Here is a 27,978-nt window from a genome sequence, read left to right as displayed (position 1 = left end):
GGTACCTTGACCCCTTGGGGCCACACTCGATATGACAAATATTTTGATTGGCTCAAGCAGTAAACCAATCAAATAATCCATAACGAGAATGAAGAACGCGAGAAGCTGGTGATGAGAAAAGCAACCAATCACAAGCGAACGAATGAAAGGCAGAGAATTCAAACTATATACAGGTCTCCAGCACAAGTTTTCGAATACCGGTAGCTTCCGATTCCTGGCTTTTCCCTAGCATTTTTACCCGCGATCGTGGGAAATGGCCAATACAGACAACATAAGGGTTGCAATCAGAGTTCGTCCGTTGATAAAAAGGTAAGTTCAGAGATCCTGTCCAACGAGCTTGAGATCACCATACGAAACTGATCGAGTCGTTCTGTCCTGTTTCTTCTTCAATTTGTTTTTCCAGAGTATGTAAGCTTTTACTCAACTGTAATACCGGTTCTGGAAAGCTGCAGAAATATCGAACTATGTGTTTCTAGGAGCCTAAACTACAGGTTCTCCATCTCAGATCTAATATGAGATTGCTGCTAGTGACCAATGAGCCATATATATACATGTACTTTAACACACTACACAATTCGCAAGATTTCTCTGCAAATTTGAAAGCCACTTGTAAGCTAACTAGGATTCCAAAAGCCTATTCAGTTGCACCGGCAGTTGAATGCTCTAGCTGACATTGCCATCAAATAATTGAGCTTAGCTAACTAGCCTAGATTGAATTTTTTTTATTATTATTATTCTTATCATTATATATTATTAACTGTGTTAATAAGTTACTATATTTTCCTTCTTCAGGGAAAATGATTCCAATCATTCAATCAATTGGAAGGTTGAAAAAAACACTATAAGCCAATTGTCTAATGGAAAGATCGTCCCAAACTCATCGTTCATTTTTGGTAAGACAAGAAATGTACACAGCAACTTATTTACTGTAAACATTAATCAATTAAGAGGCAGTATACATCTTTAAAACTGTCCCATGCATTTACAGTATGTCTGCCCTACAATGTAGTGATTATAGCATTTCATCTTTCAAAATGATAAGTCACAAGTTAAACCGGGAGGGGGGTAGAGAAGGAGGGGAATTCAGCCTGCCACTGAATAGGCCCTTTGCACGATCCGGTCACATGGTACAAAATCACACATGCTGGGACACAAGTTGCCCGGTGGGACTTCCAAAACAAAGGCAGGTCAAGGTGGACTGGTACGAGTTGCATTATTTTGGATGTCCCACTGTGCAACTTGCATCCCAGCATGTGTGATTTTGTACCATGTGACTGGATCGTGCAAAGGGCCTATTGTAGCTTTTTTTCTGGTCAGCTTTTCTCATTTGTATTCAAATTTAATCAAACATGGGTCTAAGGAAATTTCAGGCAGAAACTACGTGCACGAAACAGGGCTGTCATTAAGGGCCGTAAGCTGTAACACCTGTTACGCCTGAGGACGCTTGATTTTCCCTTCATGCTACGGGTGAAATGCCCTGTTGTTTAAAGAATTCACCCACAAAGTAACAAATTTGCTATGGGTGGGGAGAATAAGGCTACAGGTGACTAAAAAATTAATGACAACCCTGCAAAATTGTCTCGCATCAATCTCGTTCCTAAGGCCCACGTGTCTTTTGGTCGCTGACCAAAAGACACGTGTGCTCTGAGAACGAGATTGCCATGTTTTAAACTAAGGCGTGCATGTGCCGTGATATGGAACTCCAAAAATCTTGGAGTCTGGAAATTGATTATGCCAGAGCTCCATGTCTTGGCACTGACCAAAAGACATGTGGGCTCTGGGAACAAGACTGGTCTCACATATACTACATGTTTGATTGCATTGTAATGCAGATGAGAAGAAAAGTTCACTGTGAAAGGGATGTACATAAGATCTTATTTAGGGTAATAATTTTACAGTTGCTCTACATACATGTACATTATGTACTAACTAACTAAATATATTAATTAATTTTTAAGCTTTTTTTAATCAAATAATTTTTGTTTGATATGATTGCAATACCTGTAGCTGAATTTCTAGTTTTAATTTATTGATAACTATTGAATAATATTTTTATGATTTCTACTTTTAGTGTCCAATTAGAAGAGGGTCTTTACCCTTGGGTATAAAGGCTTGATGCTTTAATGACATTATTTTTGTTCTTTTGACAACATTTTTATGTAATTTCATAACTGGTCAAATGTTGTACATGTGCTAGGCATTGAATGAAAATAAATTACTGACAATAATGCAATCCATCTGCAATTTATATATATTCATTTGCCTAACTTAGATCGAATATTTGACACTTCAAATTCAACTCAAGATGTGTATGATGAGTTTGGAAAACCAACTGTGCAGTCTGCTATGGATGGGTTTAATGGTAAGATGAAGTAATGCGTTGTTAACACATACACTGTGCTGTATGCTGGTATCCTTGAAGGGTCGTCTGACTCTCTTCTAAGGTGATTGACAAGGTGCCATGTTTGTTGAAATCTACAATGTAGCCTCAAAGGCTTGGTATGAATATGTAATGTTTTTGTTTGAAATGTCTGTTTGTTTGTTCGATTTTTTGGGCTTACATTTTCAGGTTTGTTTGTCATGCTAAAGTGCTTCAGACTAATAAGTTACATGTAACTCAATTCCTCTTTGTAAGGATAGTGTCACATGACTGTGGTTTCCAAAACAGATAGAGAAAAGTGTTGAGATTAATGTGTATCTTTTGTTACCAACACATGTAGTTGTTATTACAGTTGAGACTGCCGTCAAAATATTGTTTTGCTCAAAAAGGTGTGTGAACAAGGCAAGGTTGGCAACAATATTTTTAAGCAGAATGGACCCTTTCATCTCATTTGAATCTACATGTAAAAGCGCTGATAACCTTTGTTAAGATCTTCATGGCCCCTTAACTTAGAGCATTCCAACAATGTACAGCAAGACAGGTCGGTTAGGCTGTCATCTGGTTGCCCGAAAGTTCTGAAAGTACTACATGTACGGACATGCTGCACACAACAAAGCCATAGACATGTATATTGTAGTTCCCTCACAACTTTTTTCCTCTTTGTCCACTCATCATACTTTATCCCAAGTATCCATTGTTACAGCACCCACTGTGCGTATGACAGGCTGTACTTGAGTCAGTTAGTCACAAGGACTTTAAATACATTGCCGAGGTAATTTCATCGTTTTTGCAGGAACTCTATTTGCCTATGGGCAGACATCATCTGGAAAAACATATACCATGATGGGAGATCAGCAAAATGAAGGTGTTATCCCCAAGGCAGTTGGCGAAATATATGATTATATTGAAAAGGTACATTACAAAATTGAATAATTATACAAAGTTTTAGCAGTATAGGAGAACTAGTCGTTTGGTGTGACGTTGCCCAGGCAGTAAGGAGGTCTGGCCCTCTCTCTATCAAGCAACGCTATGCTCTTGGGAGAGGGACTCTTTCCCTAAAGCACAGGACTAACTGATACATTTAAGCTGTTCAGAGGCCTTCATTGTTCACTTATTGTATCCTTTTTTATTCTTCATGTTAAATTATAGCCATGTGTACTAAAGGCATCTGTCGATCGATACTCTTGATCAATATAATACCCTTGATCGAAAATTAGTCAACTCTCGACCCACTGTCGACCTAGGTGTCAATGGAGGATATCGATCCACTCTTGACTGCAGATGCCTTTAGTACTCATGATCCAGATTATAGAACTACTGCATATATCACATGTACTTCACTGTATTATTTGGTAAATGTAGAATTTAAATGAATTGTAGCTTCTGGATTATGAAATTAGTTTTTCTATCTCCTTAGCATCCCTCTAGAGAATTTTTGATTCGAGTATCGTACATGGAAATCTATAACGAGGTAAGTCAGTATCTTAATTATATTTTCCCCTCATACTGTAAGTTAACACCACAGGCGTCTTCATTTAGTTCATTTAGTTCTGTCACTACATGTACATTCAGTACTTGTTTGAAATTATTGTACATCCAGGTTAGCTACATGTACATGTACAAGCACTTAGGGAGATAATTATGTTTAATGTTTGTCAAGTGTTGTGTTAACAGCCAGCAGTACATGTATATCACAAAGAAAGAAATTATGCACTTTATGCTTATTTCTTAATGAAACTTTTTTCAAAAATGCATACAGGCTGCCCCTCCTCCATTTACATGTAGCTCCCTCATCCCCACCCCCATTTTTCTTTGAAAAAACATCGTCCTGCATTCCATTCAAGTTTTTCTGTTTCAGATTCCTTTTTCATACGATGGGAAATAAAACCTTTCTTTCAATGTTTCAGGATATTAAGGATTTGCTGAATCCATCTAAGACGAATCTCAAGATCCATGAGAACGCTCAGGTGAGACAATTTCAATCCAGAAGCGACTGACACAAAAACACAGAGTTGTCGATTACGAGGGAGCAAATGCGAAACAGATAGGACAATGTAATAAAGAACTACTTGAGGAGTTCGTATGAAATAACGGAATCGCGAAGCATGACAGACAGCGGGAATTGAGAAGGGACTGGGTATGAGTCAATCAAGCCTTCGCTTGGCCAATAATAGTCAGGGGAACAGAAATCTTTGTTTTGTCTCGAAGAGTTTCCGTTTGTTTTCATGCAATTAAAAACGCGAGTCGCTATCTTTCGCTAGCTTTTCTTACATGTAAATACGAATTGAAGTAAGTGTGCGGCCTCTCTGCGCGTCTAGTTTCTGTACCATAAGTGGACGCAAAAAAAGTCAACAACAACAACGACAACGACACCTTTCCTATCAGTGAGACACAGGAGTTCATTTTTGATCAGGAGTTGTTTGTTTTTTAGAGGCAAGTTTACGTTGGTGATCTTACAGAGGAGGTTGTGTCCTGTCCCGAGGACGTGTTCAAGCATATGATGCGGGGAGAGAGTAAGTTATAACTAACCGCGGATGAAGCGTCTCGGATTCTGACAACTTCCGAGGTTGCCTAACCAGTAATCAGTTTTTCACACGAGCCACGGGCGCTGCATCGAACAAGGACTCCAGAACGCGCGGAACAGTCTTGACACGGGTTGATATCCTTGATGCTGGCTTCCGGCTGTTGGCGCGGCTGACGAGACGGCGTTTTTTGCAACTACAGTTGAACCTACGGCCTGTTTATAACGTAGTGGTGTTTACGAATTACATGTATGCACTAAACATGATCAAGCTGTGTCTAATGTTTCAGAGTTACCAAGTATCGCACACACGCAAAAAAAGAATAGTCTAACTAACCGCGCGCGAGGGCCGTACTGGGGAATATTGGCCCGAGGGTCGTGCCAGTACAGAACGAGCGCCGCAAGGTCCGTACAAGAAACGACCACTGGCCAATATATCCCAGCACGGCCCTCGCGCGCGGTTACCATAGCGCGTAAAGCTGTTTAAAGATCAAGCCCTCACAAAATCTTGTTTGCACTTTCTGACCGTTTTTTGTTCTTGTTTCCTTCCCTAGAAAATCGGCACTTTGGTGAAACTAACATGAACGACCGCAGTAGCAGAAGTCACACAATTTTCCGAGTGGTAAGTTATCTGGTGCCATTTACTCCAACTCGATACCAGAGGCTAAATTTCAACGCAAGGCATCACAACAACAAAAAATTGTTCGCGCGCAATCTTGGGGCGAGATGGTACATGTGTCTTCTAGCACCCAGATTTCCCACGGCCTTTTTTCCTTTCGCGCTTCTTTTGGAGACTAATGGAAGAACAGAGCTGCTCCCTAAATTATATCCTCATCTTGAATCTGCAGTGCTTTAAGTCTTCCACTACCAAGATACCCTACCTTTCTTTCTGCTTGTTTCTTATCATTGATGGCGCTTTCTTCTACATTTTTTTTCTAGGTTATCGAGAGTCGAGAAATGATGGACGAAAGCAAAGACCGCGATGCGATAGATGGTGCTGTGAGAGTAGCGCATTTGGTAAAGCATGCCTCTTTCTTTATCTCGAATTGTCCCGTTAGCACCCCTGTCAAAAAAAAGGTCTACCCCACCCGGCCTCTTATAAAAGCTTTTACGGCGAATCAAGTTGATACTTTAAAATATCTACCTTGACTCGGATAACAGCGCCATTTTCTTGCCTCAAATTTTATCGAATCCTAAATCGTCTGCATTAAAATTGTTCAAGCCCCCATTTTGAAGCAATAACCTTAGTGGTGTAAAGTGTAAGTGGAAAGAGTAATATTTCAGTTAGTTTAAGTATTACTCACAATGTACTTTTTTCTTCTTTTGTTTCAGAACTTGGTAGATCTAGCGGGATCAGAGAGAGCCTCACAAACTGGGGCTTTTGGTAAGTTAGCATCTGACTTGTTGTCGTTGTCACTATCAGACTCCTTGAAAATCTGTGAATCTGAGCAGAGCTGTTTGACCGGGCATGTCGACAGGGCTGTCTCGCTGTCGAACTCGCTGTCTGGTCGACTGGGATAAGTAGATTTTCCTGCTGCCAAGTAACTATTCATTCTCACTTGCCCAGTGGGCAAGGACCCAGGCAAGTCGTCTGCCAACTAAAGTAAATAAAAAAAGTACACCTCAAGTTACTACTTCTGTACTTCCACATCGCAGGTCAACGGTTGAAAGAAGGCGGACACATCAACAGGAGTCTTCTGACCCTTGGCTCAGTTATTGCAAAACTAAGTGAGGGAGAAAGGTAAACTGATCCACGCCCAATTTCTCCTTACATTTATTAAAATATTGTCAAGCAAACAGGTAAAGAGAATAACGAAAACCATCAGCATCAGCAAAGGAAATTGACGTTGGTTAGTCTCTGCCGTTACCATATGCTAATGACGCAAAATGTTTGACCCAAAAATGTAAGGTCCAAGCTTTCTTTAGCGACCACCTAGGCTTGAAATTTTCGCTGGTCTCTTACGAGAGGTCTGACTGTATCAGAATCTCGTTTCTGTCCAGAAAATTCTAGTTGTTGTTCAGGTACTGTTCTAGGCGAGTTTCTCTTAGTCAATTTCATATGCGGCAGGACAGAATTCTTGCATACCTGATACTAATCAATAATTCTTGATTAAACGTTATTTCTTTGCTAGCTTTATACCATTCCGTGATTCCAAGCTAACCAGGATCTTACAGTCATCTCTCGGTGGGAATGCTAAAACCTCAATGATATGCACGATTACTCCTGCAGCCATTGAAGAATCAATCAGCACTTTAAAGGTAAAAGTTACTAGCGTGTTCATTAATGCTCCCAGATTGCTGGTTTGAAAATGGAGTAGACAGGAGTGCACTTTCTTCTGAAAGTATTGGTCCATTGCTCATTCTCCTGCGTACAAATGCTTCAATTTTTGAAAGAAAATTCGCACTTCTACACTCATATTACACATACAAAAGCAACCTTAGGATTGAACTCAAAGGGGAAAAAGTTAGTTAAACATGTAGTTTTTGTTGTTGTTGTTGTTTGTTTGCTTGTTTGTTTATTTTATTTTTTTTTGGGGGGGGGGGTGGGGTTAGTTTTTGTTTTACCACCAATGCTTGTCCATTCCCGTGAAACTTGCACGTGGACAAATATTACTGGTATTTTGATATCTTTTCTACTCACTTGTCAGCAATCGATCGGACTGTAGAATGTTGTTTCTTTCCTCTCTGTTTTTGTTGTTTTGTTTTGTTTTGTTTTGTTGTTGTTGTTGTTTTTGTTTTGTTTTGTTTTTTTCGTTTATTTCTTTGTTTGTTTCTCTTTTGTTTCTCTTTTGGTATGTAATTTGAGCGTTCATATTCCCCCTCTTGCAGTTTGCCAGCCGGGCCAAAACAATCAAGAATTGCCCAGAAGTTAACGAGGTAAACCGTACATTTTTATCGTCTTTGGGTCAGTTAGTTTACAAAAAGTGAAATGAATTCAATTTGTGTGCACTGTTGGCTTTAGTTAGTGCATTAACGTCTGTGAGTTTGAGCTAAACCGATACGTTAATAGTCAAGAAGAAAATAATTACTGCGTTGGAGTGCATGAATATTATGACCTTAATATGTAGACTGTCGGAAAAAAAATTAATAAGATTCTCTGTTGCTTTATATAGCTACATGTTTGTTGTTTCAATTTTACACCTAAGGTGCTTGATGATGGAACTTTGTTGAAACGTTACCGAAAGGAAATTAGTGAACTGAAGAAACAACTGGTCGAGGTAAGTGTAACGCTGACTTGAACGTACTTGTATTCTTCTCTTCGACACCTGTAGCAGAAGCTTTTATCATGACATGGGCGAAATATGATAATTCTATTTGTAACAGAGGACGTCTGTTCCCATGGAAAAGGAGACTCTAGCCTGAGTAGCAAGCGTTCCCATACGAAGAACTTTTCCGAATTCTGGCCGCGCGTAAATTGAAGCGAAAGCAAAAATAAAATTAATGCCCCACCACCCTCTGGTTCGTCGACTTTTTAGCTCTCCCTCCAATGCGGAAAAAGGTCTTTGTAAAAGAACAGAGCATGTTTGTTTCACAGGAGAGGGAGATTCAGGAAGTGGTTAGCGCGTCAGACTTGGAATCTGGAGGTCGCGGGTTCAAGTCCCGCTCTGACCACTTAGCTGGAGTTGTTTCTCGGTAGACCCTAGTTCAACTCCCGGTCATGCTTTAATAAACAGCCAACTGATGTGCCTCCTGTCAGTTGGGATTTTTAAGCCTGTTATGTTTGTTTGAAGTAGTTCTTTCTTTCAGTTTAATTGGCATGCCTGAGAACTAGCTAGGTGTAACTAAGCGCATTGTCCACTACACCATAAACAACATTGCATTTTTCTTTTTTTCTTTCTCAGATGAGCAGCAAATCTCACATGCAGGAATTACAACTCGAGAAAGAGAAAGTGAACGAGGTAAGAGTTGACGAATCCTTTGATAAGAAAGTCACACAGACAGCTTATCAAAAGTAGATCATTATAATTGTCTTGAAAAAAGTCAGCTATTGAAAGCTGTTAAAACTTGTAACAGACTGAATTTTTTTTCCGATTATCGGTCCCCATATTTATTGCATTAAATCCATTACCACGATTTAATATATTGTTTTTGCTTTTTGTTTATTTTTCATCTCAGATGGAGGAGATGCTGGAACAACAACGAAGACAACAAGTATGAAAAATACTCTCAAATTTTCACCATTCAATTAGATATTCCCAAAGTCCGTTTCCTTCGTCGCTCGTTTAGAGCGACTTCGTTGCTCTTAGAAGTAGAAGTCGGCTTGTGGCAAGTCAGCCATTCAATGCGCACTGAAGTGTACTTATAGTAACTTGAGTGTCGCTATTTTCCCTTTTGTATGGGATGTCAGTCTACGGCAGGTTATTTCCTGAGAGCTTGCTAGGTGTAGGTACATGTTTGTTTTTCATCTTTCTCTGTAGAGCGAACAGAAGGAGAAAATCAAAAAGCTGTGCGATATGATTTGTTCAGCCGGGCGAGAGACTGGCATTAAACCGAGCAAAGCAAGAATGGCCAAGGTTGGTTGTTGTTGTTTTTTTTTTTCCTTTCATTTTCCGATGGTTTGGAACATCGTTAAACATTTGGTCTAAAGGTTTTCACGTTCGTCGATTGTGTTCTGTATCTTTGAAACTTTAGTTTCTTTTCTTTTTTTGGTTTATTATGGACCCATTAAGTGTTTTTCTACCTCAGAAATCTATTGTAGTGAAATCCCGATATAATTAGTTACATAGACGATTTCTACCGCTGAATCGAGTCTGGCTACCCTGGGTGCCAGAGGTTTTTCTTGCGCGGTTTCCCGTGTCGGTCATGTCTTCCGAAGCGGAACGAAGTATTACCTCTGGTACCCAGGGTAGAGTCTGGTCTGAGTTGGAAAAGAAAGAGCTGCATTGCACGTACGAGTTACAGTATGGTTTTCAGGCCACTAACACTTCCTTTTTCTTCTCTCCCACGGACAGAGGCGTGAGACCTGGTGTCCAGGGGCTCTTCTTGCAAATGCTCCGCTCGCTTCAGCTGCTGCTCTTGCAGCAAACTCGGTGCAAGTTCGTCTGGCACGAATCTCATCGAGCCCAAGCAGTGAGGAAAGCGAGTTTGATGAGATGTCCAGAGATGCGTTCCTATCAACTCTGGACGAAGAAGAAGAGCGAAAGAATTCTGAGGATGGCCGAAGAAAAGTGGGCTTTGCAAGTCCGCGAGCAAAGAGGTTTGTGTCTGCTATGCCTTGCCAGGTCACTCTTCCCGGAGGCAAGAGAGTAGTGGAGGAAAAGAGAAAAGAAATCTGGGGAAAAAAGGTTTCCATCCTCAAAGGTCAAACGTAGGCTCGATTACCAGCCAAAAGATAGAAATTGTGAAGCCTTGGAGCCGACTGGCCCATAGCTCCCGGTTTCCCCCTGGACGGAATGCTAGTTCATCGCAGGTCACTCCCCCGCAGTTTGTTAGGTTTCCCCAACAATTCGCCGGTACCCATTTGTACTCCTGAGTGGAGAGAGGCATTGTCAGAGTTAAGTGTCTTGCGCAAGAACACAACACAGAGTCCCCGGCCAGGGCTCGAACCCGGACCGCTCGCTCCAGAGTCGAGCGCACTAACTATGAGGCCACCGCGCCGAGCCAAAAGATAGCATGATAACAAAAGATAATACAGTCACCGAGAAAGGATAGTTTACGTCTTTGTCTTGTTCGCCGTAATAGTAGAGAGACTTGTTATCAGTAAGTGTTACCTGCTCTATCGGCTCGTTATCTGCTTCACCACGTTTCTTATTATTTCTTCTATCTTTCACTTTAAAACTGTTTTCTGATCTACATCTGAAGGTGTTTGTCTCCAATAATCGACACGGCACAAGAGGATAAAGAAATGCAGACAGAGGTACAGATTTTTATTTGTTTTACCGCCATATTTATCTAAAATTACCACTAACTGGGCGCTATTTTTGAAATAACCTCTAGGGCCGGTTTGTTCGAAAGCCAGTTAACGCTAATTTTTCTTGTATAAAATGTTTTTCACTGTTTATGTTTGTGTAAATTCTCGCTGATCCTGTTTTAGCTTAATCGGGCTTGGAACAACCCAGCACAGGTTATATGGTCATAGTGCAGCTGACGGGATGAAAGTTAACTTGTGCCAAGATCCACATAAAAGAGTGAGATCTGGATTCCAGACGATAAGAAAGTGAAGGAAAAAGTCAAAATGTGGGGCTCCTTTATTGGCAATGGTTTCAGTTCCTTGTTGTTCAGTTTGCCATAGTTTTCTCCGTGGACCAAGTCCTTCACGAAAAATAATCACTTTCAGTTTACATGTCCCCACATTAAAAACAGCTACTGCGGCCATGCAATATTGTAATCAACAACAGGTCGCTCTTTTCAGCGGCTAGGGTCAATATATTTTGTTGCTTTGTTTTGTTTTGTTTTTTTGTTTTGTGTTTTTGTTTGTTTGTTTTGTGTTTTTGTTTGTTTGTTTTGTATAGAGAACCGTTTATATGAATCTAGTTTTGTGTAACTGTTGTTTTTTCCTTAGCCGGATGAAAAGTCGATTCATTTGGAACTTGAAGTTAAGACTTTACGGAAAGAGCTGCACGAAGCCACCCAAACGCGAGATCTGTATCACGTAAGCAGGCCAATTTAACGAGAATTTGTTGATTGTTCCCAATCATTACTGACTTTTCTAACACAAGTGTACCTTTCACAGTCCAATTTGTTTCCTAGAAAATAACGTGTTTCGTTTATTTCACAGGAATTGTTGGAGGAAAGTAATACATTGCTGGATAAAATGTCAACCGAGAGCGGCCGAGGTCCAACTCCTACGGTTCGACCATTTTATTTCTTTTTGTTCAGTTTGCTTGTTTTGTCGTTGTTGTCGTTTTGCTTTGCGGTCTTTTCGCGGCTACGGCCGTTAAGTCGAGAACACGAGCAACAAAACCGAGGAGGAATGGGAAAAAGGACACATTCTCCTTCCTCTTCAGTCCTCTCGCGGTCGTGCCGCTAGCAGACGGCCATTTTTCGATAAAAAAAAAAAAACAGTCAGTAAGAACTCATTGGTCCATTGTTAATATTATAGAAATACAGTATTTTTTGGATTAAACTTACTTGATCCTATTTTCATTATACAGAACTCGGACATTACGCTGAAATACGTAGCAGAACTGAGAAACGAAAAAGCCGATCTAGAGGTATTTTGTAGTTTCTGTTTGTTTCAACGCTGAACGCTCTCATAAATGCAACCGACTAAACTGTTTATTTCCAAGTTGAAAATATCTTTACCGCAAGAAAATCGCGCAGATGAATTCTTTTCTGCGATTCTTCCGCTACACCTTCCATTCTCAAAACAGTTTCTAAGGTGTGGGCCTAGCCCATCTCGCCCCCGGCATTTCAGTAGGGACACTTGTCATAGAGGGACACTTATGCAAGGCTGTGGTCTAAGACGATTTACAAGGAGCCCAAAGATTCCTAACCATGAAATCTTGGGTGCCCAGCACTTAAGCGCATATGAAAAAAAGTAAGTTTTTTCCAGCCGCCCACAAGGCAAAAGTTAGTTGCCTGTGCCACCCGGGCGCTGCTAGTGCGCAGCCCTACTTATGGTATTCCATTTTTTTTCTGTTTATTTCCATCAGACTCAGGTTTCAGTGCTGAAGACACAGTGTCAGGATTTGGAGAATCTTAAAGCGAGGAACAAAGGTGAATATCGCGTTAGTTAAGGTCCTTCAGCCCCGAGACCTTCTTGCCAAGAGATTGTTAAAAATGTTACATTGGGAAAAAATAAGCTAATTTGAAAAGTTTTCGTTTCGTACTCGGTCTCATCATTGTCCACGTTTAACGTTTGCGTTGGTTTTAGGTTTTCTTCGATTTAAAGACAAGTCTGACCATACATGTAGCAGTAAATTAATTTGCCAATAAATTTTTGACTTCTGTCGTTTCTGTCATGCTTTTAGTATTTCAAATAAAACAACGCATACGTCGTAGCTTGTACTCTCCTGGATAATAAGTAGTGGGGGAGGGGTAAGTATGTGCTGTGGCTATAACTTGATGGGGGAGGGGACGGTTGTTGGAATTAATGTTAAAATTTAATTGTCAACGTGGGAAGAACGATATGTTTTCCGATTGGAAGAGAACGTGTCATGTGTCGTGGGTCAAAAACTCAGTAATTACCTAGGAAAACAACAACTTGAACTTACGATTCACACGTGATCAGGCCGTGCATCTTGAAACCGCGGCAAATTTGCTTAGCCAGCTGTTGACAAGCAAATAATTTTTCGCAGTTTTTTCCTTCTATTTTTGAGTTGGGAGGTAAGACAAACACCAAATGACTCGCCTCGCCTAATATCTCACTGTACGCGTAGTGACTACGTTTTTGCGGCTGACTGCTGTCTGAAAAATCTTTCTAACCTGGCTCTACGTTGAACCTCAACTGACGTTTTGTGCTTAATTTTAAACACAGAACTGGAAGGCGAAATTCAGTCACTTGAGGATGAGCGCACACTGTCCAACGAATATTTGTCCGAGCTGCAGGCTGAGTTTGAAAGTGTGCAGGCCGAAAAACAGGCTCTCGCAGCCAGGGTCGAAGGACTGGAGAATACAGGAGCACTCGACACTGCTGCTAAAATAGAATTGGGCTCGCTACAGATGAAGCTCGAGGAAAGTGAACGAGAGAAGGCGAGACTGGAAGAAAACCTTGATTCTTGGAGAGAGAGGTACGCTAGTCTTGAAAGCGATGTAGCGCGACTCCAAACTGAGCTTGTGTCCGCTGTGGAAGACAAACGTCAATTCGAGGAAAGACTGACTGTAGCAACTGAAGAAGGCTCGTTGAGGGCAAAGGAACTTGAGATTCAAGTGAGAGAGTTGAAGGAAAGATCATCCAATGTGAACGAGCAGGAACGAATGATGACACTGGTTATCGAGGAGAAGTTGCAGCTGGAAGAAAACAAAAAATTGGAAGTCGATTCTTTACAGATGGTTCTGGAGGAAAGAACACAAGAAAAGGAACGATTAGAAGAAAATCTGGAAACATGGAGACAAAAGTACGCTAGCCTTGAAAGCGATGTGACACGGCTTCAAAATGAACTTATTTTCGCTGTGGAAGAGAAGCGTAAATTCGAGGAAAGATTGTCTGTTGCGAGTGAAGAAAGCGCGGTGAGAACAAAGGAACTTGAGACTCAAATGAAGCAGCTGGAGGAAAGGTTGTCCAGTGCCGACGAGCAGGAGCGAATGATGACTCAGGTAATCGAAGAGAAGTTACAGCTAGAAGAAAACAAGAAATTGGAAGTTGAATCTCTGCAGATGGTTGCGGAGGAAGGGAGACGAGAAAAGGAACGGTTAAAAGAAAATCTGGAAACATGGAGAGAAAAGTACGCTAGTCTTGAAAGCGATGTGACACGTCTTCAAAATGAGCTTGAGTCCGCTTTGGAAGAGAAGCGTCGATTTGAGGAAAGATTTTCTGTTGCAAGTGAAGGCACGGTGAGAACAAAGGAACTTGAGGTTCAAGTGAAGCAGCTGGAAGAAAGGTTGTCCAGTGTGGACGAGCAGGAGCGAATGATGACTCAGGTAATCGAAGAGAAGTTACAGCTGGAAGAAAACAAGAAACTGGAAGTTGATTCTCTGCAGATGGTTCTGGAGGAACGTACACGAGAAAAGGAACGGTTAGAAGAAAATCTGGAAACATGGAGAGAAAAGTACGCTAGCCTTGAAAGCGATGTGACACGTCTTCAAGATGAACTTGCTTCCGCGATGGAAGAGAAGCGTCGATTTGAGGGAAGATTGTCCTGTCCAAGCGATGAAGATTCAGAAAGAACGAAGGAACTTGAGATTCAAGTGAAACAATTGGAGGAAAGGTTATCTCATGTGGACGAGCAGGAACAAATGTTGACACAAGTAATCGAACAAAAGTTGCAGTTGGAAGAAAACGTGGACCACTTAAAAGCAGAACTTGTTCAAAGCAAGGAAAATTACGAAGCGAGTTCAGAAGAATTTAAAACAGAACAAGAAACCAAGATAACACAGTTGACGAAAGAACTGGAGCATGTGAAGGAACTGCTCCAGACTGCCTCGTGTGAATTTGAACAAAAAGACGTGATCCAACAAAAACGAGAAGTAGATGCAAAAGTGGTAAGCTTTACTGTTTTCATTGTTTTGTTCGTTTCTCATGCATAGATTTCTCGCCCTCCAGCCAGTCCAGTCCATTCGTAAAAATCAAAAGTGAAGGAATTGAGAAAAGTTAAGCCACACGTCGTGAAGAAGGCTTAAGGGTCAATTTTTTCATGGCAGAAAAAGTAGAGACATTTTTGTATGTCTGACCAGGGAGATTTTTGTGTTCTAGCTATCGAAGTCAGATAGTTATATTTTAACGTTGGTAATGGGTGTTTGATTAAAACTTGCTTGTAATATTCAGCAACAAGTTGTGCGATTTCTATATTCCCATCGTTCGCGGAGAGAAAATTGACGCTCACTCCCCTTGAGACTTTTTATCGACAGTTTTGGATTTTGGTGGAAAAAGCTCATTCTGAAAAGGAGGTGTAAAAATGACGGTGTTGTGTGTCTTGCAGTCTGACCTGGAATTGCAGCTTGAAAGAATGATCAATGAGAAGAAAGAATGTGAACAGACTCTAGAAAGGTCAGTGGAGTAGAATATTGTTTGCCTCCTAAATTAAATAAACAAACTAGCTGCTAAGTACTGTATCAAAGATTTGTCGGATATAAAGGCCTCGAGAGAGTTCTGCGGTCCGGCAGTAGAGACAGCCATGAAGCATGCAACAATAAAATAAAGATAGAATATATTTCAATTGACCGCTCCCCCAGCGAAGGTGGGGGAGGGGGGGGGGATCAAAAAAGTAAATGAACATACATGTAACATGGTTCAAAATCCCAACTGGGAAGAGGCAGACCAGTTGACTTATGGTGAGAGCGGAACTTGAACCCGAGACCTCCGGATTGCAAGTCGGGCGCTCTACCACTCGATCACCCTACCTTCTCCTAATAAGCAACAGTTTTTACCCTAGTTTGGCTTTGTCCTTTTATTTCATCACGTTACAATACTGCTCAGTAATTCTTTGGTTCTTTGGCTCTTGATTGAATGGAACTAACGGGGACAAAGAACAAAGGGGGCTTGCCTCACGATGGGGAGATTCTTATTTGATAAACTTTCCAAACTTAGAAATGAATCAGGAGCCAAACTTAAAACGATGTGCTACAAGGTACAAATTCAGTTTCGACAAAGACAGCCTAAACGGTAATATTTGTTGTGTTTGCTGAAGACTTAAAATAAATAAATGTTAATAATATTCTCTTCAGGGTCAAGAAGGAGAGAGATGAGATCAAAAATGATTTATCTGAATCCATCACTGACGTAAGTTATAGTAAAAATAAAGCCCATTTCCAGTGGTATTTATTTCAAAACTATTGGGGGTGGACTCAAAATGATCTATTTGCGTGAATTTGAGGCACCGGGTTACCCCATTTACAAAGGAAGAGCCTCATTTTGAAAGTGAGACATGCAACTGGACGTGTATCGCGGTCAGTTATGATTGACATTTTTGTGGCAGTTACCAGTTTCTCATTTTCTGTTTTGGAGGACCTGGGTTCCAATACTTTGGAAACCCTGATCTGCCTGTAGATTTTGTGCAATCTACAGGCACACTTCAGAACATTAGTGTTCAATTTACTAGAAGTTCGATGACTGGTTGGCTTCGTTGTCTGTTTCTTTTTTTGTTTGGTTTTTTTGTTTGTCTGTTTGTTTGTGTTGAGTAAAAGATGATTTTCACTGCCAAATCGAAAGTGGAATTTATAGAGCTTGTATAAATACTAACCGAAAACATCACGTTCTGATCATGCTCACAATTTGCCGTGTTTATATGATTTCTGATGCTGAAACAAGCCTTAAACACTCTGCATGTTTCTTCTTTTTTATTTCTCTAGAATGCTGACTTGCAGAAGGATCTTTTAGAGATTCAGCAGAAAGTTAAACGGTACAAGGATCGCATATTTGAGCTTGAAAATGAGTTGGAACAGGGAGCGGCAGCAGTGACGGCATACGAGCAAAAGGTAACGCACTGCTTTCACTTACAGTCTCAACGGCTCTTTAACATGTCACGAAATGTCAGTCGAACCTCTGCAGTTTGAGGTTAGCCGTTTGGCTCTAGGAGTTAATAATACCAATCATCCTGTCAATGCATTGGAAATTGACAAAATAACGCCAACTTTGAAAAACAAAATTTTGCTTTCTAGCACACATTTAACTTCAGCAGCTGCGATATTGGATTTCCTTGTTTTTCCACGAACAACAATATAAGGCTTGGTAATTGCTTATTCGGTTTCAGAAGTGTATGTGGTATAAAATAAAAATCAAGGCAATAATACTTAAGGTAAATGACTTAAATGCGCGTGAAAACCTACCTCTTTGTGTTGAAAACGTGAGTCGTGACCTCTGGTACTGGTCACGTGACCCCTAACGGTTCTCCGTTCGCGGGAACTTGGATCTACTTTTAAAGTCTCTAATATGTGAAGCACGTAATATTGTAAGTATTGCAATCCTGTCTTGCCGTACATTGTATCTATTTTTACATGACTTTCAATTGCTACCGTTTGTTTGTTTCTACAGACCGAGGACCTTCAAAATGAACTTAACCGCGCACTAGAAACAAATGATCACTCTTCTCGAGAGATGAACGATAAAACGACAATAGATGAACAAACTGGACGCGACAACCTCGCGTCTCTGCTCGCTGCAGAAAAAGAACGTGCTCAGGCTATCACCGAAGAATGTAATTCTCTTAAGAGCTCGTTGGAAACACTGAGTAAAAGAAACGAAGTTTTCGACAATGAAGCAAATAACACGAAAAGAGAAGTGGAAGAACTGCAAGTGAGAATTAAGGTTTTAGAGTCGCAGCTGGTCGAGTCCAAACAAGCCTGTGATATGTCGAAAGAACAACTACAGGAGGAGAGAGAAACGTGCGAGAAACTTGTCCAGGACCTTATCGAATACAAATCAAATAAGTGTCGATCAAAAGACACGTCTGGAAACGTTTCGTTTGAAGTGGAACTACAAAAGGCAAAGAAACAACGCGACGAGCTTGTTAAAGAACTTGCGGAAGAGAAGAAATCAAATGAAACGCTAAGGTAAGAGCTGCAGCGTTTGCGCGTACACATGTTATTTTTATTTTATTATGTTAATTTTTATAGTCCACCTTTAACTCCACTCTCCTTTACGACGAGTAACTTTTATGTGGGAAAGCACACGGGTTACTCCGGCTCACAGACTTTGTCATAAGACCGCATAGCTAACTGAACACTGTTTGTAACAGAACATGGAAAGTTGAAATAACCGCAATTTCAATTGCGAAAGGACACCTCTTCCTCTCACAGTCTTTCCCCTGTTAGATGGAATGGGTTCTTATTTTATTCCTAGACCATGCGGTTTTATAAGGGCTGAAAAAGGGTAAATACGAGACTTTGCCATAAGGCGAGATTTATCGCACCTTCGCAAAGCCCGAGCATTGCGAGCCCACTGAGACATTTTGACTTCTTCAATTGCGAGACTGAGACTTCAAAGTGTTATAAATGCGAGCCGGTAAGTTCAGGTTCTTAGACGTTCAGACGTTATTTAAGCTTATATATATAAATTAAAAAAAAAAAAAAGCGAACAAATCAGTATTTCAAGACTTTCTTAGCCTTGAAAAAATCGAGACTGCGAGACGCAGATAACCGCTAAACAAAAACAGAGACCGCCAGACCCTTAAAATTGGACGAAAATTTTGCGAGACCAATGGTTTTTACATTATAAAGGGCCATTCGCCGTTCATTATATATATTTATTATCTGCAGAAAAGAACAATCCTCTCTAGCCGAAGAGTTGCAGCACCTCAAAGACTCTCTGTTAAGAGATACGAACCGAGGAATGGATCAGCAAAGGGTGATTGACAAGATGAAGGCGGAGAGACGAGAAACAATCTGCGTCCAGGCCCACCAGCGCCAAGAACTTGAGAGAGACCTGGGCGAAGCAGAGAAAAAGGTATAAGCTCTATTCTTCTGATTTCTGGTTTCACTCAGATCAAACAAATCGCATGGAAGAGTTGCTCAAGAGCTTTCATGTGCTTTCATTTCAATGGTCACACACTAGGGTTTCATCCACATACTTAAACGTTAGAACCACCTTTTACAGCATATTAAGCAGTACCACATGAAAGTACTGCTTAATGGTCATACACTAGGGCTTCATCCGCAGACGTAAAAGTTAGAATCACATAGTACAGCATAATAAACAGTACCACATGAACGAACCGTTCAAAACCTTTCATTTGAATGGTTACACACTAGGGTCTAGTTCACCGGCTTAAAAATTAACTGTTATAACAAGCTTATACAGTAACCAGCTTGTACACAACCTAGAAAGTTTGAAACACCTCCATCAGTATGTCAAAATACAAGTTCCGGTACCACGCCTGATATCTTGCCCTCTTTATTTTCAGGTTTCTGAGTTAGAATCCCAGTGCACTCTCTTGAAGAGCGAGAAAGACCTTCTGGAGCACCGGCTTGAGGTGGCCAATAAGAAAGTGGAGGAAACTAGACAAGAGATGCGTGACATGGAAAACCTACACAGCTCACACATCACCCGCGCTGTAACGCAGCTGGGTGACGACAAGGCCATGCAGAAGATGAAGCAGATGGAGTTCAGCGTAGACCTCACCAAACAGAAATGCGATAAGGCTGAGAGACGAGTGAAAGAGTTGGAAAATGAGAACCGTCAGCTCAAGGGCGCAGACATTCGTAATGGAGCCTTGATGGAAGAACGTGACAACCTCAAACAGCAAGTGCAGCAGGCTAAGCAGCTTTTGGACGAGAAGACCAAGAAATTGAGCGAAATCTCGATTGAGGTGACGCAGCTGAAGGCTCACGTCGATAAGTTGTCGGAGGAGAATAAGAAACATCAATGCTCGATCGAGAAAAAAGACAATAAAATTGATCATTTGGAGCAGAAATTATGGGAGATCGAAGAGGAACTCAAAATTGAAAGAGAACGTGGTCAGGAGCAGCAATTACAGGTGAGTTGAAATCAAAAGTTCTGATTTTAAAAAAAATGAAAACCACCCTCTTTTGGTGAGCCTGTTTCATCAAACCTTTCAGGAAAGCTTTGAGTTAGGGGTTCACCATTTACGCTCTTCGAAACCCGATATCATGTTTGCAATCTTCTTACGTTGTCACTCGGTCGTGAATGAAATATACCAGAGTAACTTATTATAGCTCTTTTTCCTTCGACTGACTGACTGGCTGTCTGATTTTTTTGATGTCTGTTCATTGTTTTAGGAGTCTGCCCTAGAGCAACTTAACACAACGATTCGCGTAAAACACGAAGAGCTGGAACACATGACGTTCCTGGTGGACGAAAAAGACATTGAAATTGCAGAGGTGCGTTCCAACTTACAGGAAAACGAGTTCAAACAACTTGAAATGGTGGAAAAGTTCCGACAAAATGAAGAGCGGTTACGTGAACTAGAGAGCGAGCTAAGCGACGTGAACAAAAATCTTCAGGAGGCGAGAAACGGTCGCGAAGAAGCCGATGCTAAGATAATGGAACTCAAAGAAATAATACAGCAGCAGGAATCAGAATTAATCTCGATGAACGAAAAAATTGAATCGAGTAATGTGGAAAGTAGGACGCAAAGTCAGGAACTTAGTTCAAAGAATGAAAAGTTGGAAAGCGACCTTCAAGAAATGGAGCACAAGCTTCTTGAAGTGGAAACCGAGCTTGAATTTACTAAAAATAGCTTGGATAAGGTGGTCGCTGAAAAGGAAGGCCTCAATGATCGTGTAAAGAAGGCCCTTGAAGAAAAGGAAGCATTGGAGGTAAAACTTCACGAGTTGCAGACGTCCTTTGAGAGGCTAAATGCCGCTTCGAATGAACAAATAGATGAGCTTCACAAATCAGTTTTAAACGAAAAAGAGCTTGTGGTCGAACTGGAAGATAAAGTCTTGCGTTTGCAGAAAAGCAAGGACGCCATTGAAGAGGAAATTCGACGTGTTCTCGGGGATCAACAGGGCAACGTCTCCAAGGAAGAAATGGAAGCCAAAATTTCAGCTGTTGTTCATTCGGAAAATGTTCTGCGCCAGGAAATAGAAAAAGAGAAGGATAAGAACGCGCAATTAGAAAATCAAGTGTGGAAGCTGGCAGAAGAGAAGAGTCAATTAGAAAGTCTTGCTCAATCCCAAACAGTCGCTCTTGAGGAAGAAAGGAAGAGATTGGAAGAAGAAATGGCTCGAGTCGCTGGCCTCTGTGAGGAATTGGAGAAAGTAAAAGCAACGAATGTACAATTAGAAAGAGAGGGCATAAGGCTTACAGAGGAGAATGACAAACTGGAAAGTCTTGCCCAATCGAAAACCTTCATTATTGAGGAAGAAAGGAAAAGGTGGAAAGAAGAAATGGTTCAATTCGCTGAGCAGTTCGAGGAAGAGAAAACTCTACTAAAAGAGCAGTTGCGTGAAATCAGTGCCTTAAAAGTCAAAGAGAGTGAAGATTACTATTCAGAGAAGGACGAAAAAATCAAGAACTTGGAGACTAAACTGGTGGCTGCTACTAAGAGCTGTGCGGACTACAAGGAAAGCGTCGAGCACTACCAGCTGAAATTGGCCAAGGCCGAGTACGAACTGGACAACACTGTGTCCAGGCTTGCCCAACTGGAAAAACAGGTATTTGATTCTCGTTAATTAGATCACACATTTAAAAGTAATTAAATTGCTCCGCGAGCGAAAAGGTTTGTGTTGTGGAGAACACAGAACGCTGCATAAGCATAGCTCGTCGCTTAACAAACTAACACGTGGTAAACTGCCGAACGTTTTTTTTTTTTCTGAGAAAAAAAACAACCAAGCAAACTTCGAAACAGCTTTTATCGATTAATCCTCATCACATTCCTTACTTTGAAAGCATACACCTCAGTTCTTTTTGGGCGCCATGAACACCGTGACTCAACTTTTGAGACCAGTAGTGTCACTTTTGTATAAGTGTGCGTGGAAGGAAACCTTATTTGTCCATATTTACGAAGCACAAAAATGTATCTTATCACGAAATTTATTGGTCATCTCGGAAATGAATTTGTAAAACAAGTTTTTGTTTACAGAATTTTTCGGCGAAATGTAGATAATGGTAATTTTGATAACTATCTAGATATGAATATGGTACTCGCCAAACGGATAATTGATTGATGATTAGCACTTGCCGAGCACTTAAACACTTTTGACACTCTCATGAGCGAACGGACGAGCGGGGACCACTTTCCAACATTCAAGTGTTATAGTGATCACGTTATCCATTCCTTTTATACTTTGATGTTTCCTTAAATTGCAATTTACGTGCACCACTTGGACACATATACCCATTAACCAATGACATTCTAACCTTATGGAGTTAAAGGCAATATAATCTGTCCCACACAAGTACCCATTGTATACCTATTTTTTGTTGTTGTCATGTGCAGAACTCCACGAATACAACGGATGTGAATGAAATGGAATCATTGCGAAAAGAATGCGAGGCAGCTAAGAAAAAGACGAAAGCGACGCTTGAAAAATACTTTGCTGAATCCGACAGACTCAAAGCCATCATAGATGAAATGCAAGGTACGTGTGTAGACCTGACGGAAGGCTGATACTCTCAACGTCAGCTGGAATTCCTTAACTGATCACCCTAACGTTCTCCCGCTGTGGACGTTAAAAAATCTTTTGTCAAATTTATGGTCTCTTTCTTCGCATACGCATACAGCGAACAGCTACCAATGAGACTAAAATTCGTGTTATTTTTAAGCTCTAACTGCCCAGTAACCAAATCAATATTTAAATTAATAATTTCTGGTTCGGAATGTTCACTGGTATGGTACCTACCATTCAATAACAGTTACACGCCCGATTTGGGTTATACGCTACTTAATGTTTTGCCGGAGCATACAAAAAGATTAAAGATTATCAAAGAATTTATCGCTCGATATTTTAGAGTAATTATATTATACAAGCTCCTTTCAAAATACAAGAGAAAACTAACCTTAGTAGTTCATCGTAGTGACTTGAAAAAAGAAGCTTATCGTTCTTAATTGCAGATGAAGAGGAAGATTATGTTCGCCAAATTAATGAACTTAAAGTTAACACTGCCAAGAAAGATGCAGAATTGTCTCAACTACGTGCAGACCTGGCTGAGGTGAAGAAGGTGAGTAATAGGTTTGATAATTTGAACTGCTTTGAACTTTATTTTCTGTTTAAGCGATTATTAAACAAATTTGAGGAAAACGTTGCGGTTTGTTAGTCGCAAACACCCATTGATTTGTCGATTCCGAAGGCAAATAAACAGTCAAATAACTGCTTAATCACCAAGTAATAAAACAACATTCAAAGAATAGAGCGGTTTTCAATTGAGTGTCGAAAGTAATTAGGCAATTATTGATTTTACCTCGGTTTGAGATTGCATGGTAAGCAATTAGTTTGGTTTTGATTTTACGACACTCGATTGAAAACTACTCTAACTAATGACAAATAAAATAAACGAGCGATCTGCGAGAAACTGACTTATTACGATCATTATTGTTGTGTTTAAATTGAATTTGGAATCGTGATAATAATACAGTCGGCAGATTATCTGACGATATCTGGCACCCACCAATGAAGAATGTTAAATTGTTTTAAAAATACTTCCAGAATTTTAGAGCTTCGTAAGTGCTAAGGCCCCGATGCTCGAGTGTTATATAGTGTAACAGCCGTGATATAAAAATGCTTTGCGTCGCTTTCTTTGCAGTAATGGTGGCGAGATTTAGAACATGATTCTACTTTTTGAACACTTGCTGCAACCCGACTTTGCGAGACATTTCAGGGGGTGTTACACAAAGCAACCTCTGAACTTGTCTCGCAACGGTAGGAAATGTTGGCGAAACATGTTGCTCGACACATTGCCCATTGCATTTATGTTCCTTTCTTGCACTTTAAGACTCAGAATTCCGCTAGACCAGTGGACCACAGCGAGATAGAATCATTGAGAAAAGAATGCGAAGCGGCGAAGGAGAAGACAAAAAAGACACTGGAGAAGTACTTTTCGGAGTCCGACAGACTCAAAGCGATCATTGATGAACAACAAGGTATTTTACATTCACAGGCGTGGTGGAGGCGCGGTGGCCTCAACGTTAGCGCGTTTGACTGTCGATCAAGTGGTCGGGGTTCTACCCCTGGCCGGCAACATTACGTTGTGTTCCTGGGCAGTACACTTTACCCTCCCAGTGCTTCCCTCCACCCTGGGCTGGGTTGTTCCAAAGCCGTTTACCCCGTACGCAGAATTAAAAGTTAACCGAAATATTGGTTTTTCTCGTATAAAACTGTTTTTCATTGCTTATGTTTTTTTGTAGCTTGAGATTATTCAAACTCTAAAATGAAGGACAACCAACATAAACAGAAAAGCTCCGCATCAAACAACCTCACCACTTTTTGGGGTGTTCTCTCTTTCTATTCAATAACAAGATAAAAAAAAAGCTACATGTAGTTTATAGCAAGCCTTAAGCTATACTGATTAAAACACGTCGTTTTAGCCGGCACACTGTCCTGTTAAGTGATTTCATTTAAAATAGACCATAGTTGTAAACAGCTCAATTTCCTGTGTATTTATAATCGCAGAGATAATCGACAAAGCAGAGAACGTGAGAGAAGCTGAAGAGAAAATGGAAGCTACCCGCATTGAGCTAGCTCAAAAGAACATGCAGCTACAATCACTGCAGTATGACTTGTACAAACTGCAAGAAAAATACGACAAGGAAACGACCTCACTCACAAAAGAAGTGGAGTGCAGTAGGGAGAAAGTTGGATTACTGAAGCTGGAAATAAGGAGACTGAAGGAACAAGAGCCAGAAGATACTATAAGTTTCTTGCGGTGAGGCAAAACTATTTAAACATTACTTTATAAAATCGAGATATCTATGAGGGGATGGGTCATGAGCCCGAATAACGGTTTGTGCGAGCGAGCTCATCAGATTTCCTCAACGATTTCGAGTTTTTAAAGTCGAGTAATGGTGAATGTCCTCTCAGTAATGATTTAAAATCTTTCTATTTTTCCGAGACTTCAGAAAAACGGAAAGGCGCTAACTATTGCGTACTCATGGTGACATTGTGCTCTAGTTAAGCCAATCAGACAGCCAAATTTGCGTTATCGGTCAAATAGACTTCTACTAATTGTCAAAATATCGATAAGCTCAGAAAGTAGTGGCAGTCATGTTTTCCTATTTAGCAGCCTTTTCTTGTCGCTACTCTCGGGTGGTTCTGTTTCTTTCGCTTTTTACCCTAATCATCGCTTCTTAGGGCGGTTTTCAATCGAATGTCGTAAAACTAAAGCTAAAGTAATCACTCTAACCAATCACAAAGGACACGGGCAATACAATGACCCAATCAAACCTCGAAGTAATTACATGTACCTGACACAAAGCGCGGGAAAACGTGTGCGAGTGAGTCACGATTGGTTTTTGTTTTACTTCTGATTGGATGAAAAATTGGCGCGAATTTTGTTAAACCAATCGTGTGACGTGGTGATGCAACTCCGATGAAAACCGTTCTGAAAGATCGAGAATTTTTGGAAATTTAAGGATAAGATATCTATCGTTAAAACCAATCTTTCTACCTTTATTACAGTGGTCAGCCTGTTACCTTGAAGCAGAAACAAGACAGTGATGTTGGAGTAATTTCAAATGTAGCTATGTACTCGCTTAAGGCCAAGGTTGGAAAACTGGAGAGCGAGAACCAGAACTTAAGCGAGAAAGTTCATCAACTTGAAAGGGAAAAGGCGACGTTAAGCTTGCTCAATACAGAATCAAGGTATTCTGTTCATTTTTGTTTTTGTTTGTTTGTTTGTTTGTCTGCTTGCTTGTCTAGTAAGTTGTTTTGGTTTATTAGAAAGAATTTTCACTCAGTCTTATGGTAACTAGACTACTTGTTTTCACACTGACGCAAAATAGGCCCTTTGCACGATCCGGTCACATGGTACGGAATTAATTATGCTGGGACGCGAGTTACAGAGTGGGATTTCCAAAACAAAGGAACTCGTACCAGTCCAGCCCGACTGTCCTTTGTTTTGAAAGTCCCACTGTGTAACTTGCGTCCCATCATAATTAATTCCGTGCCATGTGACCGGATCGTGCAAAGGGCCTATTGAAAGTACATGTTGTACTAACATGAAATATCTTTGCTGAAAGTCTTAATTTATTTCTTACTACAGGCAAACACGGGAATTTAGAGAATAGGTTATACATTCACAGCATACTCGATTTCTATCCATAATGTTTATCTTCGGTTTTCACCGCAACTATGGTGTAGTGAACCAAGTCATTTTAAAAAGCGATACAGTTTCACAAATTTCTTCGTAATGTCCTTGTTGAGGCTATTATTGTTATTATTCTTCTGTGGAGTCGGAGAAGGGTTAGAATGCTGTTCTGTAATCTATTTGTTTTTGTTGTTGTTGTTGTTGTTTTTTTTTTGTTTTGTTTTTTTTTTTTGTTTTTTTCATCCATGATATAAGCGCAACGCAATTGATATTTGGTTTGTCTTGGTTTGAAAGAGCTTGTCGTAGACTACTTTTCTACAGTGATGAATTATAAGTTGACCTGAGTCTGCTGTTATTTTGCAGTAACAAAGTCACCCAGCTAACAAGCGAAAACAGAGCCCTTAAGAAGAAAAGGCGTATAGAAGAGAGAGACGTCGGTAGACGACCTCCAGAAGGTAAACCGAGGAATACAAAATTCTTCCTTCCTCCCTTCCTCCCTCCATCCCTTCCTCCCTTCCTCCTGCCTTCCTTCCTTCCTTCCTTCCTTCCTTCCTTCCTTCCTTCCTTCCTTCCTTCCTTCCTTCCTTCCTTCCTTCCTTCCTTCCTTCCTCCCTTCCTCCCTTCCTCCCTCCCTTCCTTCCTTCCTTCCTTCCTTCCTCCCTCCCTCCCTCCCTCCCTTCCTTCCTCCCTCCCTCCCTCCCTCCCTCCCTTCCTCCCTTCCTCCCTTCCTCCCTTCCTCCCTTCCTCCCTTCCTCCCTTCCTCCCTTCCTCCCTTCCTCCCTTCCTCCCTCCCTTCCTTCCTTCCTTCCTTCCTTCCTTCCTTCCTTCCTTCCTTCCTTCCTTCCTTCCTTCCTGTCTGTCTGTCTGTCTTTCATCATTTGGCCCTTTCCTCGAACTCTCACCCTTCTTCCTTCTCACTCTTTCGCTTTCCTTTCCTTTCCTTTATGCTCTCTTCAGCCTTGCTTCTGTCCTTCCTTCATTGCCTGTTGGTACGTTCTTGCTGGTAACTTTCTACTAAGTAAATCTCCTTTGTCCATTACTTACCACAAACTTTTTCAAACGGTTTTTATTGTTGTCGTTGTTGTTTCTCTTTTTTCTAGCGGGTAGATAATGTTCTTCTTGTTTTTAGTCTCCACAGAAACGTTCGAAAAGGAAACAGAAAAGAAAGAAAATTTCCAAAATTGGTTATCAGATGCCACGAACAACATGACCATGAACGTGAAAGAAGATGAACCTAATCAGTGCGCTAATCAGTAAAGAGAAACTGCTAGAGAGAAGTACGAGACAATGCTTTGTTGTTGTTGTTTCCGGGTTCGAAGTGCGTCAGGGAATGGACAATTGTGTTTCGGCCTGAATCGATACAGGCTGCATTTCAGTTCTTTTGTGGTAAAGTCTTTGAATAAGAACGAACAAACAGGGCAATATGTTCAGTTATGTAAATATATATATCACTATTTTTTCTCAGGTAAAGAAATAATGGTATCTAAATGTACATTTTCACCTGTTTGAGGCTTTCATACCTTTGTGAATGTTATGAAGATAGGAAAAGTAAACAAATGAAAATACTTTAATCCAACAGCGTTATGCTCTTGCTCGCCCTCTTTTTCCGCTTTCGCGTTTTGCCTTATTCCACCTTATTTTTTTTGTTTTGTTATTTTGATTTGTTTTTTTCTCGTTATTTCTTTCCTTGTCATCCATTGTGTCCAAACATTCCCTACTAATAAAGAAGCTATTGCAAAGATTTCTGTGATTGTGTCACCTCTGGATGATCTCTGTTCTGAAAAGAGCGACAACCAATGAGAAACTGATCTTATCTGTCTACTATTACGTCATCAA

General features: G+C 40.7%; 1 protein-coding gene across 1 annotated transcript; it reads left to right on the top strand.

Annotated features, from left to right (window-relative positions):
- The first annotated feature begins 8 nt into the window (after positions 1 to 8).
- LOC110058952 (uncharacterized) lies at positions 9 to 27,883 on the top strand. The gene is made up of 38 exons (XM_089271931.1): positions 9 to 309; positions 793 to 893; positions 2,273 to 2,362; positions 3,174 to 3,292; positions 3,798 to 3,851; positions 4,288 to 4,347; positions 4,812 to 4,893; positions 5,456 to 5,523; positions 5,841 to 5,918; positions 6,234 to 6,285; positions 6,558 to 6,642; positions 7,034 to 7,160; positions 7,731 to 7,778; positions 8,048 to 8,119; positions 8,744 to 8,800; positions 9,018 to 9,053; positions 9,320 to 9,415; positions 9,854 to 10,098; positions 10,704 to 10,758; positions 11,404 to 11,493; positions 11,620 to 11,691; positions 11,996 to 12,055; positions 12,497 to 12,560; positions 13,321 to 14,984; positions 15,422 to 15,489; positions 16,167 to 16,221; positions 16,791 to 16,916; positions 17,473 to 17,990; positions 18,696 to 18,882; positions 19,340 to 19,912; positions 20,175 to 21,554; positions 22,340 to 22,481; positions 22,955 to 23,061; positions 23,833 to 23,980; positions 24,510 to 24,762; positions 25,515 to 25,697; positions 26,506 to 26,597; positions 27,272 to 27,883. The coding sequence occupies exons 1-38, from the start codon at positions 254 to 256 to the stop codon at positions 27,397 to 27,399; spliced, it is 7,491 nt and encodes a 2,496-aa protein (XP_089128057.1). The 5' UTR covers positions 9 to 253; the 3' UTR covers positions 27,400 to 27,883.
- The last annotated feature ends 95 nt before the right edge of the window (positions 27,884 to 27,978 follow it).

Source organism: Orbicella faveolata, unplaced genomic scaffold (genome assembly GCF_042242905.1).
Source record: "Orbicella faveolata isolate gen_17 unplaced genomic scaffold, um_ofav_v1 contig_34, whole genome shotgun sequence".
Taxonomy (NCBI): Eukaryota; Metazoa; Cnidaria; class Anthozoa; order Scleractinia; family Merulinidae; genus Orbicella; species Orbicella faveolata.
This window is presented reverse-complemented; position numbering and strand designations above follow the sequence as displayed.